The sequence below is a fragment of the Myodes glareolus genome, chromosome 22 (assembly GCF_982192425.1).
Source record: "Myodes glareolus chromosome 22, mMyoGla1.1, whole genome shotgun sequence".
NCBI classification, from domain to species: Eukaryota; Metazoa; Chordata; class Mammalia; order Rodentia; family Cricetidae; genus Myodes; species Myodes glareolus.
In genome coordinates, this window is record NC_142047.1 from 46,282,464 (window position 1) to 46,303,538 (window position 21,075).

A 21,075-nucleotide genomic window follows, 5' to 3' on the forward strand; every position below is an offset into this window, starting at 1 on the left:
AGTTTCTCCATCTGATTTTTAAGGTCCAAGGGGCCAGCAGAATGGCTCAGTGGGTAAAGGCTCTTGCCGTTAGCCTGATGACCTGAGTTTTGATCCTCAAGACCCACATGGTAGAAGGAGAGACCCGATTCCTGAGAGTTGTTCTGACCTCCATACAATACATGTGTTGTGGTACATGTGTGGACACAATAAATAAATGTAATAAAAAAAGTAGAAGAATTTTGAAAACTCCAATCTGAGGATGGAGTTCTTGTAACATATGCCTGTAATCCTTTAGGCAGAAGCAGAAGAGGTCCCAAAAGTTCAGGCCAGTTAGAGATATAAGTCCTGGCAAAAGGGAGTAGGAATGCAAGCCGGACTCTGAGAGATGCCAGAAGGGATGCGTCGCCACTGTCCGGATCCCACCTTTCCTGTGTAGTTAGTGAGAAATGAAGATAGAGTGGTGTAGTCAATGAAAACTACATTTTTTTTAAAGATTTGTTTAAGGCACCAGGTCTCATGATAGATGGTTGTGAGTCACCATGTGGTTGCTGGGAATTGAACTCAGGACCTCTGGAAGAGCAGTCAGTGCTATTAACCTCTGAGCCATCTCTCTAGCACAAAAGCTACATTTTAGGGGCCGAAGAGATGGCTCGGGGGTTAGGAGAGCTTTTTCCACTCTCACAGAATACCTGCTTCTGGTTCCCAGGACACACGCCAGGCAGCTCACAACCACCCGTAATTCCAGTTCCAAGGGAATCCTACATCCATTTCCAACCTCAGTGGCCATGTACACACACTAACAGACACATGCGTGCTCATAAGTGCTTGTAAACCTTTTTTTTCTGTTTCATTTTAAAATTGGTTTTATTTTTGCTTTGTCGTTGTTTCCAGAGATCCACCTAGTAAAAAAAGGAAAATGGAAAGCTACCTGCAAAGCCAGAAATTGTCCAGTAAAAACACTGAACCACTGAGAGACCAGCCAGCCCCTCCCCAAGACGTTCATGAACTGGAAGCGGCAGAAGTGAAGCTAGTGGCGTCGCTTGAAGACTCTTGCAGCACTCATGCCAAAAAGCAAAGCATCACAGCACCTTCCAGGTGCCCCCAGAAGTTGCTTTTACCAAAGCCCAAGGTGGCTCTGGTTAAACTTCCGGTCATGCAGTTTTCCCCTGTGCCTGTCTTTGTGCCTACAGCCGACCCCTCGGCCCAGCCTGTGGTGTTAGGTGTGGATCGTGGTTCTGCAGCCGGTGCTGTGCACTTAGTCCCCCTGCCAGTAGGAACCCTGATCCTCAGCCTGGACCCAGAGGCCTGCTCTCTGAAGGAGAGCCTACCCCTCTCGAAAGTTAGCAGTCCTATTGTCGAGCCCATCAGTACAGGCGTTCAGGTGAACTTGGGGAAAAGCCCTTGCAGTCCTTTACAAGAACTCGGGAATGCGTGTCACAAGAGCAGCCTCTCGATCAACGTGCAGACGGACCTGTCCTATGCCTCACCCGACTTGATACCTTCTGCTCAGTGGCTCAACCCAGATTCCTCTGTGTCATCGTGTTCTCAGACGGACCTGTCCTTTGATTCTCAAGTGTCCCTTCCCGTTAGTGTCCACACGCAGACGCTGGTGCCCAGCTCCAAGGTGACCTCATCCATAGCTGCCCAGACAGACGCACTGGTTGATGCCTGTTTCCAGCCAGGTGGGATCTCCAGGGAAACCCAGACCAGCAGGATGCGAGACCCCACCCATGACCCTGGGCAGGTGGACCACACTGGCCTGTGTGGGGACATCTTTGAAAGTGTCCATTCGTCATACAGTGTCCCCACAGACAGCATCATGAGTAACAGTTTAGTTTCAGAGACAGTCACTCATGATCTGTTACCTCAGAATGACCCCAAGATATTAAGCCAAGTCATCGAAAAGTCTGCGCCTTTGTTACACTTCAGTGCCCAGAACAGCATGCTTCCCTCACAGAACATGACCGATAATCAGACCCAAACCATAGATCTACTGAGTGACTTAGAAAACATCCTGTCAAGCAACCTGCCTGGCCAAACACTGGATAACCGGAGTCTTCTGTCCGACACGAACCCCGGGCCTGACGCCCAGCTCCCAGCAGGCTCGGCCCAGAATTCTGGGATTGATTTTGATCTTGAAGAGTTCCTCTCAGCCTCAAATATCCAGACTCAGACTGAAGAGAGTGAGCTCAGCAGCATGAACACTGAGCCCGCTCTGGAGTCCCTGGACATCGAAACGCAGACCGACTTCTTCCTCACAGACCCCTCCGCACAGCCCTACGGCTTCAGGGCGAGTTCAAGCTTTCTGGGCCTGGAGATGTTCGACACACAGACACAGACAGACTTAAACTTCTTCTTAGACAGTGGTCCTCACCTGCCCCTGGGCAGCATCCTGAAACACTCCAGCTTCTCTATGAGCACCGACTCGTCTGACACAGAGACCCAGACTGAAGGCGCCTCCCCGGCTCGACACACACCCGCGCTGGAGAGCAAGGTCCAGCTGAACAGCACAGAAACCCAGACCCTGAGTTCTGGCTTCGAGCCCCTGGGGAACTTGTTCTTCACCAGCAACGAAACTCAGACGGCAATGGGTGACTTCCTTCTAGCCGATTTGGCCTGGAACACAATGGAGTCCCAATTCAGCTCTGTGGAGACCCAGACTTGCTCGGAGCTGCACGCCCACGCTGTCTCCAGCTTCTGAAGGGGCAGCCAGGCTCCCCTCCCCTTGTAGGTTTAGGACATGGTGAAAGGACAGCCGTACCAACTGGGGATGGAGTTGGTGGGGCAGCTGTTGAGGTTCTCCGCAGTTCTTGGCGTTTTGTACTCGTGAACACAAGATTGGTGTACAAATGTGAGTGTATTATAAAGTGTAAGGTGTTGATCTGAAAAGTTTCAGTGCTGCCTACGTTTGCTCCTGTGTAGCTGTCTTTCCATCTTAAAAAAAAAAAAGCATTTCACACTGTAAGACTTACAACCATTTAGTTGAAGCCAAGCCTACCAGATAGTAGGGCGCAAGCTTTGCAACCGCTTTAACCGAGTATAGCGCACTTAAACAGTACCTCCAACGTTAGACAACGCTTGTGTGACCCTGACTCTGATGCTACCGCCTTTTGCCTTGTCACGTCCTTTCTGACTTGGAAACACTAAGGGAAGCCACAGCTGTCTTTAGCTTTTATGACAGTTTTTACATCGTCACTGCTGTCCCTTCTCTCCCGAGCAGTGACTGCTGCCAGCTTTGTTTGCTGTCCATTTCTCGCTCTGAATTTGCTGGTCAGCGCGAGCGTTGCAAGCACTTAGTGTAACTAGCAGTCCTTCTAGTAAGAGTGAGGTCTCCAGACCATGGAGTCAGCTCTGTGGAATCCTGCCGTTTCCTTCATCTCAGGCTCATCCTGCATCATGGAAAAGTTTTTCTCTCACTATTGGTCAAGATCTCTGTGACCAAATGTATGGGATTGATGCCAGCAGGCAGCCAGCTGTGAGCACACAGTGGCCAGAGGATAGTCACTTCTGTCTGGCTCAGGACCCCAGCGCTTCTAACTATAAATTGGGGTTTCTGGGACTCTCCACTCTTTGAGCTCAGTTAATTTACTAGAGAGGCTTACAGAACTCAGGGATACAGTTATTGCAAAGGGTAGAGTGGGTACGAAAGGGGCAGAGGGTTTCTACACCTTCTCTAGGCACAACACCGACCAAGAATCCGCCTATTTAGCCTTGTAGAAACCCTTCAAACCCAGGCTTCTGGGGTTAGTGGCTGCTTTGTTGAATGGGTAGAGCTACTTAAATCATTGCCATTAGTGATCAACATAACCTTAGGTACCACCCTCCCCACTGGATTGGGAACTAGAGATGAAGTTGAAAAGATCCCAATCTTTCAATCATTAATCATGCTTTGGTCTCTCCTGTGACTTGTCCCTGTCCTAATACTACCTGGAGGCTACCAGCTACCAATGACCTCATAGCAAGCAAACGTAAACCTTCTAAATATTTTGGGGTTGGGGAGTGTTGTGTGCAGATATATACTTTACATCATCACATCCACAAACATCCTTCCCATTCGACAGTAGACCCTGGGGGCTACCCTAACTGCTTCCTGTAATGTACTTACAGACTCTAAAAATTATAAAGGAAAAAGTAGAGTAAAGCAGAGGCATCCCTGTCGAGCCCCCTTTCAGTACTTTGCACTTCTAATCTTGATAGGAGGAACCTAGCCTACAAAGTCTTTCCTTCCACCCACCCCACCCTTTTCCTTGAAGGAAGCACTTTGGTCTGGCAAGTGTATTGTGTGTACCTTGAGACTAGCAACTGTAGAATAGAGCCATCGAAAGTATGCTAGTCTAGATTCTGTTGTGAGACATTCTTTAAAGGGGAAAGGTTGTAGATCACTTGCTTCAATAATCAAGAGCATTTTGAGGGGTGAACGTGGTCAAACATGCCTTGCGGGCTCTCTGTGCTAAGTAGATCATGGATTCTTAGGCAAGTCTGAGTACACACAGCCTGGGGAACCGTCCAGTCCTCCCTGGGAAGCCCTGTTCTTTCTGTAGCATATGCTTGTGCTGCCAAAAGCTGAACCCTTAAAACCTAAGGGGACCGATGATTCCTTAAGTAAATGGGTGGCGCTGCTGCTGTTGTGTCCCGCCCACCTGATGGAAGGCCTCGGAAATGGGCTAACACACCTGGCAGATGAGTGCACCCCACTAGCTAAACAGTGGTTTGGGTCACAGTTGCCTGTGAATGTGAGTTCAGAACAGACATAAAGCCTTAACTTAGATTTCCTGTTGTGTTTTGGAATCATCACTGCCTTAATGTTCAAGCATCTATTAAGCCCTCCGGCTGAAGGAGAAATGCATGTCTGTCTGCTTGTGACTTTTTTGTAAATATAAGTGCAGCGAGCTATTGCCTTTAAGTTTCAGTTTTTGTTTCTGTGGCAATGTCTCCTAATAGTTACAGAAGAAAATGGAGCATGTAATTGTCTTTCATGTGCAAGAACTGTCCCGACAAACCCTTCGTCACCTGAATTCTCCCACGGTTGTTTGTAAACACAGATTCAGTGATTAAAGAGAAATTAGAACTCTCCCTTTGGGTGTGAATTTAATACCTACTCGTGATGTGACTTCTGAACTTGGAGGACACTCTAACACGTGTACATACACGCATTGAGAAATAAAAACAAGTGGGGCACACCTTTAATCCCAGCACTCAGGAGGCAGAGGCAGGCAGATCTCTGTGAGTTCGAGGCCAGCCTGGTCTACGTAGCAAGTTCCAGGAGAGCCAGGGCTGTATAGTGAGACCCTGTCTCAAAGAATATATATATGTATGTATTTTTAAAAGATAGTCAATCACTAGTTTGCATTTGGATATGATCTAGCGTGGGATTTTTTTTTTAGGAAAACATATTGTTAGTAGTTCAGTCCATGCACTCAGCACGGACTCGGGCTTCCTTTTCTTCCTGAACAGCTTAAGAATAAAACGAGAGGCAGCAAGTCAATAGCTCTTTGCTCTGTCACTAATTTACAGAAAAAACAAACCGATGTTTCTACTCCCTTTCAATAAAGTGAAAGTTCGAGTCTTTGTAACTCATTTGAAAGATGCTGAGTCAAGTTCAAAGTTATGGTTTTCATTTGGAGAAAATGACCAGTACTGGTCTAGCTGCGAAATCACTCTCAAAACTGATGGGGTTACATTTTCACTTAGTTTTTTATGAACTATAAATATATATGTACACACACACACATTATACACTTAAGTATAATGTCCACTAAAGTGGACAGAGTAAATAAGCCAGCCCACAAGTATGTAATCCCAGAAAGGTAAAGAGGGGCTGCCCAGAACGAGCTGGCTAACAGACCAGCCTTATCAGCTCTGAGCTCAACTGAGAGGTCCTGCCTCCATAAATAAGGTGAAGAGAAATTAGGGAGACTCTCGATATCGGCTTCCACCTAAACATGTTCACCCACATACACGTGTCCACACATGTGAACATACATGCAGACCACACATAAACACGTGAAAATAAACCTGCTAAATTCTCCAAATACTTAGCAAGTGCTTTTGTTTAGCTCTTGTTTTTTAGCCAGGGTTTTTCCATGTAGCCCTGGCCTGGTACAATATATCCTAAACTGGTCTCCAATTTAGGTAATCCTGCTTCAGCCTCCTGAGGCCTCGTCTATTTATACCAGTGCCTCACGCTTGCTTGCTCGAGACCTTTGAAGAGATGGGGAGGAAGGGATCTCTAGCTTTGGGGCCAAGTGCTACGAAGTTGGGTTCTCCTCTCGTCTCACAGTGGATCTGTATTGTCATCTGAAGGGTGTTCGAGTGTCATTGATTTGATACCGGGAGAGGACAACATAGACCCCTGAGTACTCAATATCCAGATGTGACTCCCATTGTTAAAGGACATGGATTTTCATCTAGGTTCGTCAGCTAGATGCCGCCCAGCACAATGTTCTTAGGACCAGAGAGTGACCCGGTTGTCTGGTGCTCAAGGGTCCTTTCTGTTGCGGGGCTGTATTGATCAGTAGGCACAACACACTGGTGCTTTGGTTCACACATCAGGAGACCTGGTCTATGGGACAGATGGAGAGGGTGCTCAGGCACCTTGTTCTCAAGCAGTTAATACCACAGACTACTCTGAAAAGGGAGCTTCCGGAAGGAGCCATGCCTAAACTGGGTAAATCAACAGAGGACGCTGCTTGAACCACATCAGCCAGGCTCCTTGTTCTTTCAAAAAACTTAGGGAAAAAAAAAACACATTTTATATTCTCTTACTAAGTAACAAAATCAAATCAGTTGTAAACTGGTTCAAAATCTAGAGATTTCACAGGTTAGCCTATGAGAAGCATTTGACTCTAATAGACCTCTATTAAGCTTCCGTTCTTTGAAGCAAGTTAACATTACAGGACAGAGGCTAACAAAGGACAGTGGCGACAACAAAAAACAATTTTGATAAAACAATCGTCGTAGTTCATAGAGTTTGTCTAAAACAAAAGTGAAGTTGAAAAAACATTTATGGTGACTTCTTATCTCCCTCAAAGTCCTTCGCTCGACATGGACAAAGGCCTGTTGGGGCTAGACTAGTGGGCTTTTAAGCCTCGCATGTGCAAACGAAACCTTGTTCTGAGCCTGGCACCTTCTTGTCACGGCCCCTATTTGCCCCCATTTGAGCTCTGGTATCTGGTGGTCTGCTGCCTGCCCACGCCCCGGGTACCAGGTGGACGTGTGGCTGCATCTCACGTATGCTGATTAGAACCAAACTTAAAACCAATTGCTCGCTCTTCTTTCCTTTGCTGAGCAACTTCAGAAAATGGAGAGCCCATGCTTTAAGAAAAACTTGGCAGAAGTCAACGCATCCGAATTGAGTTGCCCCAGACAGGTGTGTAGCCGTACCTGTCGGTGGGGCTGGAGACATGGCCCAGTGTTTTACAGCACTTGCAGAAGACTTGGGTTCAGTTTCAGCACCCACAAGGCAGCTCACAACCAACTCTTTGGGGGCTCTGGTGACCTCTTCTGAGGTGCACGTGGTAACACATCCATACATGCAGTCAAAACGCAAACATGAATAAAGTAAAATCTAATTCCCAGTAACTTTTCTCTAACATTGAAATTTCTGTACAACATGTTCGAGAATTCATTGCCAATCTTGGCAAACTGCCTTAGGAATTGTTTATACTGTTTTATTTCAGTTCACAGAAATTATTTTTGTCCCACTATGTTTGAGAGCTGGTACTGCTAGTAAGTTACACTGTTTCCAGTCCCTCTTTTTTTTTTTTTGCATCTTTTTATAGCAAGGTGTATTTTTGTGTTTTTGTAGATACCCAGATTCCCATCTCCTGCAGGAAGAGGCTTCTCTGATGATGGGTGAGGAGGCAAATTACCCCACTGGGCAGTGGTGGCACACACCTTTAATCCCAGCACTCAGAGAGGCAGAGGCAGGAGGCTCTCCGTGAGTTTGAGGGCAGCCTGGTCTACAGAGTGAGCTCCAAGACAGCCAGAGCTACACAGAGAAACCCTGTCTCGAAAAACAAAAACATAAAGAAAACAAAAAACTATTTACCCCATGCATGAATGTCATAATGAAACCCATTACTTTGTCTGCTAAGTTAAAAACTGACACTGTGTGAGCTGGAGAAATGGCCGAGTAGTAAAGGGCATTGGCTGCTTTTACAGAGCACCCAGGTTTGATTTCCAGCAGTCACACAACGGCTCACAAATATCTGCCAAGTTCCAGGGAATCTGACTACTTTTTCTGACTTGTGTGGGCATCAGGCACACACAGAGTATGTAGGAAAAACATTCATATAATAAAATAAATCTTACAAAATTTAAATTTATTTATTTATTTATTTATTTTTTGGTTTTTCAAGACAAGACTTCTCTGTAGCTTTGGAGCCTGTCCTGGGACTCGCTCTGTAGACCAGGCTGGTCTCGAACTCACAGATCTCTGCCAGCCTCTGCCGCCTAAGTGCTGGGATTAAAGGTGTGTGCCACCACTGCCTGGCCCTAAAACATTTTTTATATTGTGACAAAGACTAGTCTTTTCAAACTGCTCTAAAACTCCAAGGAAAGGACCCCGGACCAAGCAGGGAAGGCCTGGCCACCCATTCCTGGTGGCTGCTTTCCCAGTCCATGCTGGGAACACTAATTAGCCTGCTTTGCATTAGAACTTATTCCTGTTTCTGCTGCTTTAGCAAGGTGTTGACAGAGACTCCTCGTGCATTTCCCGGCCGCCCAGAGCCGAAATATTCACACAGAAACTGTATTAATTAAAGCACTGCTTGGCCTACTGGCTTGTGCATATTTCCAGCTCTCTCTTACATCTTAAATTAACCCATTTCTATTAATCTGTGCACCATTATGAGGTTGTGGCCCACTGGCAAGATTCCAACATCTGTCTCCTCCAGCATCTTCCTGACTCCGCTCACTCTCTCCTCCTCTCTCTGCTTGGAACTCCCACCTTGCCCTACTCTGAGCTGCAAAAGGCCCAAAGCAGATTCTTTATTAACCAATGGTATTCACAGCATACAGAGGGCAATCCCACATCAGAAAGGAGATGGAGATACCCCTGGCTCAGGTGGTCAGGTCCAGGGCCTGGGTCCTATGCCACAATGTCCAGAAACTGAGACACCCAATTTCTCTTTGGGACAGATGAGGCGGCTTATTTGGAAAAGGGGTAGGAGCGGGAAGAATTTCTAACCATTCCTTCTAGAATGCCAAGTATCCACCAGCTAGGCGATCACTATCTTCCCAACCCTGTGCTGTGGCCTTTCCATTCCTTCTCAGTTCCTTTGGCTCTGTTTGGGCTTTCTGGGGGTTGGGATTGCAGGCTTATACTACCATTCCTGAATAGCGTTTTTATTTTTGTTTTTCAAAAAGGCTAAGCATTGTGACATGTGCCTATAACCTAAGCACTTGGGAGGCCAAGGCACGGGTATTGGTTCAAAACTACCTCAAGGCCAGTGTGAGTTAGATGAAACCAAAATGCCACAAACTATGAAAACAGAATAAAACCTAGGCTGACAGACAGGACGTTAGAGACCAATTCTGTAAAAGCAGGAGTCTATAGTCATAGTCTGTCATCATTGAGGAGATGGGAAAAATCTAAGAGTTCAAGTACAGCCTACTCTAAGCAATTCAAAGTGTGATTACAAAGCAGTTTAATGATTACGGATATCACAAAAAATGGTCAGAGCGTCTGTCCACATAGAAGTACCACTTGGCATTAAAATATGCTTCATTTACATTTAATATACAATTTAGGGAGCTATGCAAAGGTGAAATTAAGATGAGGGTAGCAGGAAGTCAGAAGGGGAAAAGTAACAGCCTTATTCCCTGTCTAAAGGCTGAGGGTTCCCAAACAGAAGGGGCAAGTTAAGATTGGGGAAGGGAGGTCAGGCCAGGTCACACTGATCAGGGAACTTTTCTCCCCCAAACAACCAGTTATTCCTAACCTGCTCCCCAGGCTGGATTTTATTCATCTGTCACAGACAGAGATTAGCCTGCAGCTGCAGTATGCGGGTGTGACCTAGGCAGCTGAGGCACTGGACTATATTCCTGAAGGTAATACGATGATCCGCCATCTTGGATACTGGGATACATATCCACTTGGATATAGTTGGGATTTCCCATTCCATCAAGTGCTTTACATCTCTGTTGAGAGAAAGAAGGCAGCAGCAGCCTGCCTGTTTCAGAAGACAGGACAAGCCAGCGCTTCTCTAAGCTCAAAGAAGGCACTGCTGCAGGCAGAAGCCATGACAGGCGGCTTCTGGGCCAGAGTGGGGGCAGCACAGAGTGCCTTCCCACACTCCGCCCCCCACTAGGGGAGTCACTGGGCAAGGAGAAGGCCAACACAGGCTGGCCTAACGGAGTTTTGTAAATGGCTTAGCAGCAGAAAGAGGTACCATGAAAACCGTGGGTTCTTTTGTCTTTGATTGGTTAAAAATAACAAAGTGTCTTGTATGGCCCAGGCTGGCCTTGAACTCTGCCATCCTCCTGCCTCATCTCCCAGATGCTAGGATTATAGGTGTATGTCACCACACCTAGCCCAGTATGGTGTTTTTGAGGCTGAATCCAAACCAATTCAAATCTGCTCAATTTCCCCTGGGTTCTGCTATTTTAAAAATGGGGGGAGGGGTGAGGAGTGGAGAGGATAGAGAAGGGGAGAAGAAGACTGAAAGATGTAGAGGAAAAGGAGAAGGCGGGAGAGAAGAAAAGGGGAGACAAATGAGCTGCAGGCAGTACTTATTCCCAGGAAATTATATTGTGACCAATCAGAGGACTCTGTGCGTGGAGACGGGGATGACAACCCTGCTCACTGTGAGGGATGGCAAGAGAGGTTTGGGGAACATGTTACTCGCTAGCACTCGGGACCTGCTTTCCTGCTTAGCCTCCCCGAGAATGTGTCTGGGAGTGTTCCTGGGAGGTTTGGATTCCTTGGCTTTGAGTCTGCTTCTGTAGCTTGGCATTCCCTGTTTTTGCAAAACCTGCAAGGTGGCAAGATAGTGGATGTTGGCGGGGTTGGACATGCAGATATCTGTTGGATATGCAGAGCTCCTCTGGGGCAGGAGGGACCAGCGCAGGCAGCACCTCTGAGACTCTGCCGCCAGCAGGTGTGTCTGGGTCATAGGCAGCGGGAAAGGCAGTTTGTTGGCAACCTTCAGGCGCCTGGCCAGCTCCAAGTGTCTCTTTTCTCCTTTCCCATCGACTGTTTTCAATCCATCTGGACAAGTCACACACTCGTCCTTTTCCCCCCTTTGTGCCTTCTCTTCCGGCTGCCAGAAAATATTCCTGTCCTTCTTACTCAGGACATCCAAGCTGTTGGAGGAACAGCTTTTCAGCGGGGGCAGAACCACGAGGTCCTTGGATGTGAGGGAGTCGGAGACGGAGAGGCCCCGGTCACTGCTTCCACAGGGGTTTCTGCAGGTCTTGCTGCTAACTGTCTCGGGCATGGCCCACTCTTCCATGCACCAGATAAATTCCTTGATTTGCAGGCTTTTTTTTTCCCCATGCAAATATGTGGGAAAGCAGAGTTTGTTAGGCTCTCTGGAAGCAGTACTGGGGTCCCGGGAGGGGCTGCTCCAGTTCTTCTCGGGGCTCCAGTTCTTCTCAGGGCTCACCTCAGCCACAGCACCGGCCTCCAGTTTCCCAACCTCTGAGAGGGAACAAGCCTCCAGACACCCTTGGGAAAGACTCATACAGAACAAGCAGTCACTGCCGCCACCAGTGCCTTCTCCTACCCTCCCCTTTTTCACTTTCTTCTTTGACCAGATGCAGGCAGTTGGTGAGGTTCGTCCCCAGCCGCGGACCTGCAAAGAAAGTAGCGTGTTACGCTCTAGCTAGCGGTGCCAGGGCCTTGCTCCCCCCGTTTGGGCTACACTCCTGTTCTGGCAGTCTTATTTGAACCACATTTTTTTTTTCTTAAAACTGACTTATCTTAAATACACAGAGACACAGACACTTACAGAAGACAGACAGACAGACAGACACACGTCTTATCATGGAGACTAGCTGACCATAAACTCACAATACTCCTGCCCTCTGCTTCTGAAAAGCAAACAAAACTCCCAGCCTTTACTAGTTCTGCCTCACGCGAGCAGTGCTATTACAGCCGTGGATGATGCTAATCTCAACTACTAGCCAGGAGTGGTTGTTTCCTGTACAAAGCTACGGGACTGGCTACGGCTCCCTTCAGACACAATTCAGCTTAGCACCGCGGACCCAAGCTGCCATGCTCGCCCAAGGATTTCTTGTACTGTCAGTCAGTTTCCCAAACGCCAGGAAGATGACTCAGAAAAGGCTGGAGGGCCAGAGAGGAACAGACGCAGTCCTGGGAACCCAAGATTCCCGAGCGCCCAAGGTACAGCTACGCCTACCGACCCCTGGAGCCCCTGGCTGCAGCTGCCATCTAAGAATAAAGGATTGTATCTGTGACAAACATAACGCTAAGTAGTTAGGGAACGCTCACCTGAAACACAAATGGGGCAACCTGTATTGTTGGTTGTATAACCTGGAAACCCTGCATTTAATCTTGGATTTGATCAAGTTTCCTTATTATTTATAATTTTTTATTGAGAGAGAGAGAGAGAGAGAGAGAGAGTGTGTGTTTGAGTTCACACAGGCATGTATGATTTATGTATGAATGAGCATGCCACAGTGTGAGTGTGAAGGTCAAAGGCAATGTGGAATCAGTTCTCTCCTTCCACCTGTCTTTGGATTCCGGGGATCGAACTCAGGTCTCCAGACTTGCACTGCAGCTGCCTCTACCTGCTGAGCCATCTTGCCAACTAAGCTCAGCCAACTAAGTCACAAGGCCCCACGTTCTTTATGAACTTGTGCTGCCCAGGCACCTGCCTTACAGTTTCCAATGTCGGCTTCCACCGCTGGCTCTGAGAAGGCACGGGACTCTAGAGGGCAGAGAGGATCCAGTCTGCGGGTCTCTAGGTGCTGAGCACGGGGCTGGAAATATTCCGGCCCTCTTTGTCCAGTTATTGGTCAAGTGATCTCTGTGTACCACATTTTACCTCACAGAGTGAGGCCCCAGATGGCTACAGAGGTGTTGAAAGAATAGCGAAATGCTTACGTGTCCGTGGAGAGCTGTCCATGTGTGCCCAGGAGTGCACACCGCTGCCACGATTTCACTTCTGCCCCAAGGCTCCTATGTTCACGCCAACATGTTTTGGTAAGATAAACTACTTTGGAAAAAGATCTGTAGTAAAGACCCGAGTGCGGGCGACCCGAGAAGACACTTACAGCTTCTTCCCACCCGGTGCCGATGGCAAACTCGTCGACCCGTTCATCCTCTTCCAGCGTGAGGTTGCTGACGCCGAGAAGACAGTAGACGTGATTCCTTTCGTTTCTCTCATCTGGACAATTTAACGTCTGTGCGGTTTCCTCTGCGCCTTGAATTTTCTCATGTTCGTCATTTCCTACAACAGTCTCACTTTCCTGACAGAGATCCATTGCTGGGGTGACTGCTTATAGTTTTTAACATCTTCTTCCTGCAACGCCCAATTCAACTTGGTTTTAATACTGATTTTTTTTTTTTAAAATCAGGTATCTCAAGTGAAATATTTAAATATATTCAAGAAGACCAAGAATAAATCTTTCAAAATGACCCGTTTCCAACTGCTGACAGAAAAGATAAGGCTAATTTTACTTAAAAACTAATGTCTCTCTCTCTCTCTCTCTCTCTCTCTAACTTTGTGTGTGTGTGTGATGGGGGGCGCTGGAAGGACATGCCACGGCGCTCTAATGGAAGTCAGAGGATAACGGTTCTGTCTTGTCTTTTCTTTCTTTCTTTTACACACAGTGGTTCTCGAATCATTGGGCTTGTGAGGTAAGTGCACTAACCTGCTGAGTCACCCGCCAACCCACGACAGATGAATTTAATAAAGACCAAAGGAATGAGAGAAGACACCTGGAAGACACTCGCCTCGGCTCCACCTCTGGCTACTGTGACAGAGCTCACAAGGGATGCGGGTCTACACAGGACACTGCTAACATCGAGAGGATAGCGGGGAGTTACAGACTCCCAGGATCCACCTGTTCCCAGAGCCTTCAGAGTTGCCTGGGGTCCACAAGCTTCTGAGAAACCCAAGACGCTTTCCCACAGTGGGTAAGCGGGCTCTTATTTCTCCAAATTTCTGCCAAAACTTGTTTTGTTTTAATTGTTTTAGGAAAGCAGAGTGGGACCAGGTAGACGTGTAGGAAGAAGAGTGAAGCACGTGATCAGCCAGTTTCCTAAGCTCTCTCGGCCCAGCCATATCACTTCCTGTCTCCACCTCCCTAGAACTGTGATTGGGTGTGAGCCACCACCATTTAGCTCTTTTTGACTGATTCAATCTGGCCTAGGCCAGGGTGGCCTTGAACTCACAGAGCTCTGTCTGTCTCTGGGTCAGTCTGTACCGTTTCTGTATCCCGAGTGCTGGGATTAAAGGTGTGTGCCACCACTGCCGGGCCTCTATGGCTAACTGGAACCAAAACACTCATATACATGAAATTAAAATAAATAAGTCTTCAAATTACATAGATATTAAAAAATAAGGTAGAGACTGAGGAAGACGCCCAAGTCAACCTCTGGCTCTCTCTATACGTGTACGCACTCAGTACATCCAAACACAAGCACACAACGACACACAAGGAGTATGACTGTAGTTGAGGGATGGAGGACACTTTATAGACGAGGAGGTACCTATGACTGTGTAATAGCCTCTCAGAGTTGTGAGGTTAATCCTGGAAGCTAAAGCCTCAAACAAGAAGCGCACACTTATATTGGCTGGGGCCATCTGATGTAAATAGCACAAGCCTCACCAGTTTGGGGTTTTGCTTTTATTGGGTTTTTAAATTTATTTTTATTTTATGGACACTGGTTTCTGCCTGCGAGTCTGTCTGAGGGTGTCAGATTCCCCTGGGACTGGAGTTGCAGACAGTTGTGAGCTGTCATGGAGGTGCTGGGAATGGAACCCGTGTCACTTGAAAGAGCAGCCAGTGCTCTTAACCACTGAGCCATCTATTGCTCCAAACCCTCTCGACTGATTTTTTTTTTCTTTTTAAAGACAGTCTTGCTATAGAGCCCAGGATGCCCTGGAACTTGTTAGCCTCGAATTCATGATCCTCTGGTTTGTATCTCTGAAGTGCTAGGATTACAGGGGTGCAGGGTAGGCCAAAACAAACTCAGCTATAGTGTTTTAATAAGTAAATAACCCTAATCAGGGCTAGATACATAGCTCAAGTCAACAAATGCTTGCCTCGTAAGCATGAGACCTGGGTTTAATCCCCAGTCACCAGACAAAATGTTAGGTATGATGTCATGCATTTGTATTTCTGACACTGGGGGGGCAGAGCTAGGTGGATTCCTGGGGTTTGCTGACCCAACTGGTGAGCCTTGGGACCAGTGAGAAACCCTATGGCAAGGAAAATTATTAAAAGGTACTATGTAGCCTGCAGAATCTCCAGGGAAGAAATGGGTTCCAAAGCCAGATTTTGAAACTGTGAAGTTGGGGGGCTGGAGAGATGACTCAGCGGTTCAGAGCATTGCCTACCCTTCCAAGGGTCCTGAGTTCAATTCCCAGCAACCACATGGTGGCTCACAACCATCTGTAATGAGGTCTGGTGCCCTCTTCTGACCTGCAGGCATACACGCAGAAAGAATATTGTATACACACTAAATAAATAAATATATATATAAAAAGAAAGAAACTGTGAAGCTGGGAACCATGCCTAGCCACATTACTTAGTATGACATAATACATGATCCTACTCTCAGAAGTAAGACAGTTGGGACTGGATGGTAACACTGCCACCTCCAGCTCTTATGGCCCAAAAGAATTTTCTTCCACCCCACTGCAACAGACTGCTTGTTATTCACTCTCGTTGTGCACAATGCAGAACCTAGGTCATATGCCAAAATGCTCACTGTATGGAGGAAGCTGGGGTTTCTCTTCTACTTTAAGGATAAACATACACAGGCCAAATGTGTTCAGGGCACAGAGATGCTGTGCCCCTACAAGCAGACCGCCAAACACAGCGAACTATCAACTGATTGGCTTATGATTCAGAATGTGACTCTGATGTCCTACAATTTGTTCTTTTGCCTTAAAACACCTTTAATTTGCCAGGGATGGTGGCACATACCTTTAATCCCAGCATAAGGGAGGTGGAGGCAGAGGTAGGTGAATTTCTGTGAATTTGAGACCAGCCTGGTCTATACAGTCCAGGATAGCCAGGGCTCCATAGAAAATCAGAAAAAGTGCTCTACCTGGCTTTGAATCCCACCACCCACATGGCAGCTCACATCCATCTTCAACGCCAGTTCTCGCCTGTGAAGGCACCAGGCGCCAACACGGTGTCCAGACATACATGCGACAAAACACCATACTCATAAAAAAAAAATTAAAGAATGAAAAAAAGGAGGACATAGACACAGTTTTGTAAGTGGAGCACTTGAACAGCACACACAAATCACTGGGTTCCACCCCCAGCAAACAGGCATGACGAAGATGTGGGCAGGAGGATTAGACACTTAGGTCATTCTTAACTAACAAATTCACGGTTAGCCTGAGGTACATAAGGCCCTATCTTTAAAAAAATAATGTTAATTCCTATGCCAATGATCAACTCCACACAAGCAGAGGCTACCTGAATGTGTTGAGGAGCTTGACACCTGCCCGCTGCAAGAAAATGTTGTGTGATTGATTATGTCTGCCACCAAGGTAAAGTGGCCCTGTGCACGTTAGCCTTTGTCAGGCAAGCCAGACTAGGACTGACGAGACGGAGATCCCTACATTTGACTAACACATCCCTAATCTATCAGCAAGCACGGAAAGCAGGGTGACTGGCAAGAAACAGAAGCCCAGGTTACTGAAGGCAAAAGCATGCTACTGATGTCAAGGCAGGCTGGTTCCCCAACCCTCCTAAACACCCTGCCACGGCTTCTCATGGCTCTACACCTCATTTTACTAAAAGCTATGGCTTTAAGGGAATTGGGTATCGGGTATCAGGATTCAGACAGAGTCGAGGCTTGGTGGGGCATGCTTCAACAACTCAGAAGGTTTCAAGCAAGACTGTCTCAAATAAACAAAACTAAATAAAAATATCTTCCTATGTTAATTAACTGTGACATGTACCCTATGGGGTACCCCTGCCATAATGAAGCAATCCTTGAGTTCTTCCAAATACAAGTAGGGCATGTACAACCACCCCTAGATATCAGGCCAGTTCTATTCCAACCACTTACAACTCTCAACTCTCGATCCCCCACCCCCACCCCCCAGGATCTCGATTTTTGGTTTTGGCAGGGTCTCACTTTGCCCTTTCCGTTTCTGAATTCACGAGGTGCCTAGTCCTGAGAGAATGGCCTTCCGAAAGGCTCCCAAAGCTCAGGGCAGACAGAAAGTTCAAGCCCGATCCTGGCGCCCAGACCAGGATCTGGTCTGGTTCCTCCCTTCTAGTAGTGGTCCCATCACATTCCTCTTCCTTTCACCCGCAGAGCAGCCTCACCTCATCAAGCTCTTCCCCCTCCTCCCAGCGGCTCCCAACAGTGCCACACGCGGCTGGTTGCCCTAACTTCAGGCAGCCCCTGGGGGCTGCACCAAACTCCTCCATGGAACCCTCGACCACGCCCCCAAGGACCACGCCCATCAAACGACTCCTCCCCCCCGAGGCGCGCGCGACTTCCAGACCCCGCCCAATGCAGACTCGCCGTCCCTCTTGTTCGTCTAGCTTACCTGCCCGGAGGGTTGCTTCCTTCCTCGGTTCTGCCACCCGCCCGCCAAGTGTCCTGGGAACTCTTCCCCGTGGCCACGTCCACTCAGACTCCTCTACGGGGCCGCGAAGGAAGGCCCAGAGCGGCTCGTCCCCAGTGGGCAGGCTAGAGCGGGGCCGTTGCCCTAGGTTACGGCCGCGTCGGGGGCGGGCCGGGAGAGGGGCAGCTTGGCGGAAGTGACGTAAGCCTCAACAAAGCGGCTCCAGGGAGGTGGCTCTCTGAGCGTTCTCTCCGTGCTGCGCGCGCTGCCTCCAGCGGCCCCTGGGGTAGTGTAGGGCGCCTGCGCGTCGTGACATCTCTGCTGGGAAACTGCGGCTCGCGTGCTTCGAGGGTTTCGCAGCCCAGTTGCGTCGTCTTCAAAAGGGACACGTCAGTTGCCAGGCAAATAGTATCTGCAGATTTGGCACTTGTCCCTTCGCGCAGAATTGTCCCTTCCGTCTTGAGATCCCGCTAGTGCTAGTGGAATGCATGCCCAGAACTACATGAGAAGACTCGTTTTCTGTTTGTGTGCTGTGTAGCATGGTGCGGTCTCACAATCCTGGCGACCCTCCTTCAAAGTTTCCGAAATCAACAAGAAGAGGACTTACGGGCGTGCCTTCCACATCTGTTTAGTTCTTTTCGATGCCGTCCACTTTACTGGGACAGTAGCAGCTAGCACTCGCTGAGCTTTTGGGAAGTTAGCTCCCACCTCTCAGCCACGCTGCTCTTGTTGCCTCTGGGCACTGAAAGACATACCCCAGGCTGGGGACCTATGCCTGAAGTGAAGCATTGGATGGTAAGTCTAGCCCCCCAACTCAGGTCTAGTTCCAGGGCCCCTCTGCTTTCTAGTTTACAAAGTATTCCTACAGGAGGAAAGGAAAGCACTGTGACTCAAAGGCGGTTGGAAAAATAGCTACAAATGACGACTTTTTACAGCATTAAAGGTAAAGACGTGATGTATGTGGTACATTATTCAATGAGGTTGGAGCAAAGTCCTCTTCTAGAATATGACTACTTGTTAAGATATTTCCATATATATACAAATCTACATATGTATGTAAACACACATATTGCTATCCCAATACATTTCATAACATAGAAGTAATGGTATGATGCATTTCTAAAATGTTTATATGTATACTTAGATTTATTAATGAGGATGTTTTTGCTTGTGGATACGCATGTTCCGGGCAGTAATAAAGGCATGCTTAAAGTTAGCTATTTTATTGTTTACCAACACTCATGAGCAAACCCAGGGCTTCACATCTATCAAGACGTGTCTCCGTTCTCACTATGTTGCCTATTCTGGCCTCCAAGTCCGTATCTTCCCTCTGTCCCTGAGTACTGGAATTACAAGCATGTGCCACCAGACCTTGCCACTCAGCCATAATTTTTACAACCGAAGGTGGACGCTTTTAAACATCTACAGAAAAGCCCAGAAATTTGGAAAACAAACAAAATTTGCAATCGGCTGAGGAACTCTATAAGGTCTGAAGCACTGGTCTTTTATCCTGGAGCCTGTGCCGAGCGCCCTCTAGTGGTTCCACTAAAACCCAGTATGGTCAACCTTAGAACTACCTTCAAGGTAGTTTTTGTGGGGGTTTGTTGTTGCTTTGTTTTTTTTGTTGTTGTTGCTTCTTTTTGTTTGACTGCACGTGTGTCGGTGCACCACTTCTATGCCCGGTGCCCATGGAGACCAGAAGAGGAACTGGATCCTCTGGAACTGGAGTTTCCAGTGTTCGCGAGCCTCCATGTAGGTTCTGGAAATTGAACCCAGGTTTTTGGAAGAGCCGCAGATCTTTTACCACTGAACCATCTTTCTGACCCCCTATTATATTTCTGAAGTTTTAAATCTTGGAAAACATTCTTCAAAAAATGACAAAGAAAAAAAAACAAGGCAAAGGGAGAAAAGGAAAGTAAGCATTCTTCAAAAGCTTGAGGTTGGGCCAGGTGTGGTAGTGCATGCCTGGGATCAGCGCTTGGGAGAGGAAAGCAGGAGATCTGGGGTCATTGTCTGTCAAAGCCAACCAGGGTGGCAGGCATGCTTTCCCTGCTAAACATAAGCATTATCCCTGGAGGCCTCTGGTCACCAGGTTCCTAGACTATTCTGGTGGCTGGGACCCCTTGAGGCCCGGAAGGGGTCAGGTCCTGCTCCCACCTCCAGATTTCCATAATTAAGGTTCCTAGCCCCTTAAGGTGGGAGAGTGGCCAAGCCCTGCCCTACAGGAAAAAATTCCATCCATCCTTGAACCTGCCCCAAAATTAAGCGACATAATCCTTCCAATCCGGGGCCACCCTGGAAAGTGTGTGTCTGTTCTCAGGCCCCCACCCCCCACCCCCCAAGAAACTATATAAACCTGTTCTGCCCAGTTCTCTGCTGCTTCATCCCCAGCAGAAAGCAGCCATCTTCCTGGGGCTTTCATTCCCGATAAATCTCTTGTGTGAGGTTTGTTGTATGATGTGACTTAGTGGTACCCTTGGCTCTCAACTGCCAGGATACCCTCTCTCAGAGCTGTAACACTTACAAAAGGTGGTCTTTAGTTAAATCCTTCATACCAGCCTGGGCTACATGAGAGTCTGTCTCAAAAATACAATACAAACTAGGAGGTGGTGGGCTCACGCCTTTAATCCCAACACTCAGGAGGCAGAGGCAGATGGATCTCTATGAGTTCAAGAACAGCCTGGTCTACAGAGTGAGTTCTGATAGCCAGGACTACACAGAGAAACCCTGTTACGACAAACCAAACCAAAGAAAGAGAGAGAGAAAAAAAAAGAGAAAGAGAGAGAGAGAGAGAGAGACAACTACTCAACAATTTTAAAAAACCAACAAAACCCCACAAGACCAAAAAACACCACCAAACATCAAAGTCAAGCATGGGGGCTCAAGCCTGTAATCCCAGCACTACAGAGGATGGGGCAAGAGGATTGCCTTGAATTTAAGACCAGTCTGGACTATAGAGTAAGATCTTGTATCAGACAAAGCATTCAAGAAAAAAAAAAATTCCACTCACCAACTATGTTTAAGAGGGCTGGGGATATGGCTTAGTGCTTAGTGGTTAGAATGCTTGCCTGCTGTGCATGAGCCAAAAGGAAAATGGAAAAGAAAAGGCAGTCTTCTTTTGTGTCACCGAAATGGTAACAGAATTGAGTGTATATGAACCTAGAGCCCCTCCTGTCTCCCTACAGCCACATTCAGCATTTCAGGTGGGTCCCGGAAATCTGAACCCAGGTCCTCCTGCTCTCACAGCCAGAGCTCTCTCCACCGAGCTATCCCCCAGCCTGACTTTAACCTCCTTTTTACTACACATGAATTCTGACTCGCACATCACATGAGATCAGGTAAGAATTTTCCACTTATC

The 21,075-nt window shown here is 47.6% G+C and overlaps 2 protein-coding genes and 1 long non-coding RNA gene across 7 annotated transcripts in view; 2 read left to right on the forward strand and 1 right to left on the reverse strand.

Moving 5' to 3' along the window:
- Positions 1-5,055, forward strand: part of Atmin (ATM interactor) — a 20,179-nt gene extending 15,124 nt beyond the window's left edge. Inside the window, exon 4 of the mRNA XM_048437348.3 lies at positions 874-5,055. Within this exon, the coding sequence (XP_048293305.3) occupies positions 874-2,683 (1,810 nt within the window). The 3' untranslated portion in view covers positions 2,684-5,055. The remainder of the gene's footprint in view (positions 1-873) is intronic.
- Positions 4,237-17,886, reverse strand: C22H16orf46 (chromosome 22 C16orf46 homolog). 3 transcript variants are annotated; one of them, XM_048437349.3, is made up of 3 exons: positions 17,700-17,886; positions 13,225-13,472; positions 4,237-11,780 (listed from the first exon to the last, which is right to left on the reverse strand). In XM_048437349.3, the coding sequence occupies exons 2-3, from the start codon at positions 13,432-13,434 to the stop codon at positions 10,746-10,748; spliced, it is 1,245 nt and encodes a 414-aa protein (XP_048293306.3). In that variant the 5' UTR covers positions 13,435-13,472; positions 17,700-17,886; the 3' UTR covers positions 4,237-10,745. The 3 variants fall into 3 exon arrangements, with proteins under 3 accessions (XP_048293306.3, XP_087756574.1, XP_087756575.1); XM_087900448.1 differs by lacking the exon at positions 17,700-17,886 and adding an exon at positions 17,473-17,591; XM_087900449.1 differs by lacking the exons at positions 13,225-13,472; positions 17,700-17,886 and adding an exon at positions 13,055-13,218.
- Positions 17,887-17,997: 111 nt separating this feature from the next.
- The window catches only part of LOC146890169 (uncharacterized), a 32,661-nt gene continuing 29,583 nt past the window's right edge, over positions 17,998-21,075 (forward strand). For all 3 annotated transcript variants that reach the window (XR_015736001.1, XR_015736002.1, XR_014999044.2), the window contains exons 1-2: positions 17,998-18,512; positions 20,903-21,055. This is a non-coding gene — a long non-coding RNA (uncharacterized LOC146890169). The remainder of the gene's footprint in view (positions 18,513-20,902; positions 21,056-21,075) is intronic.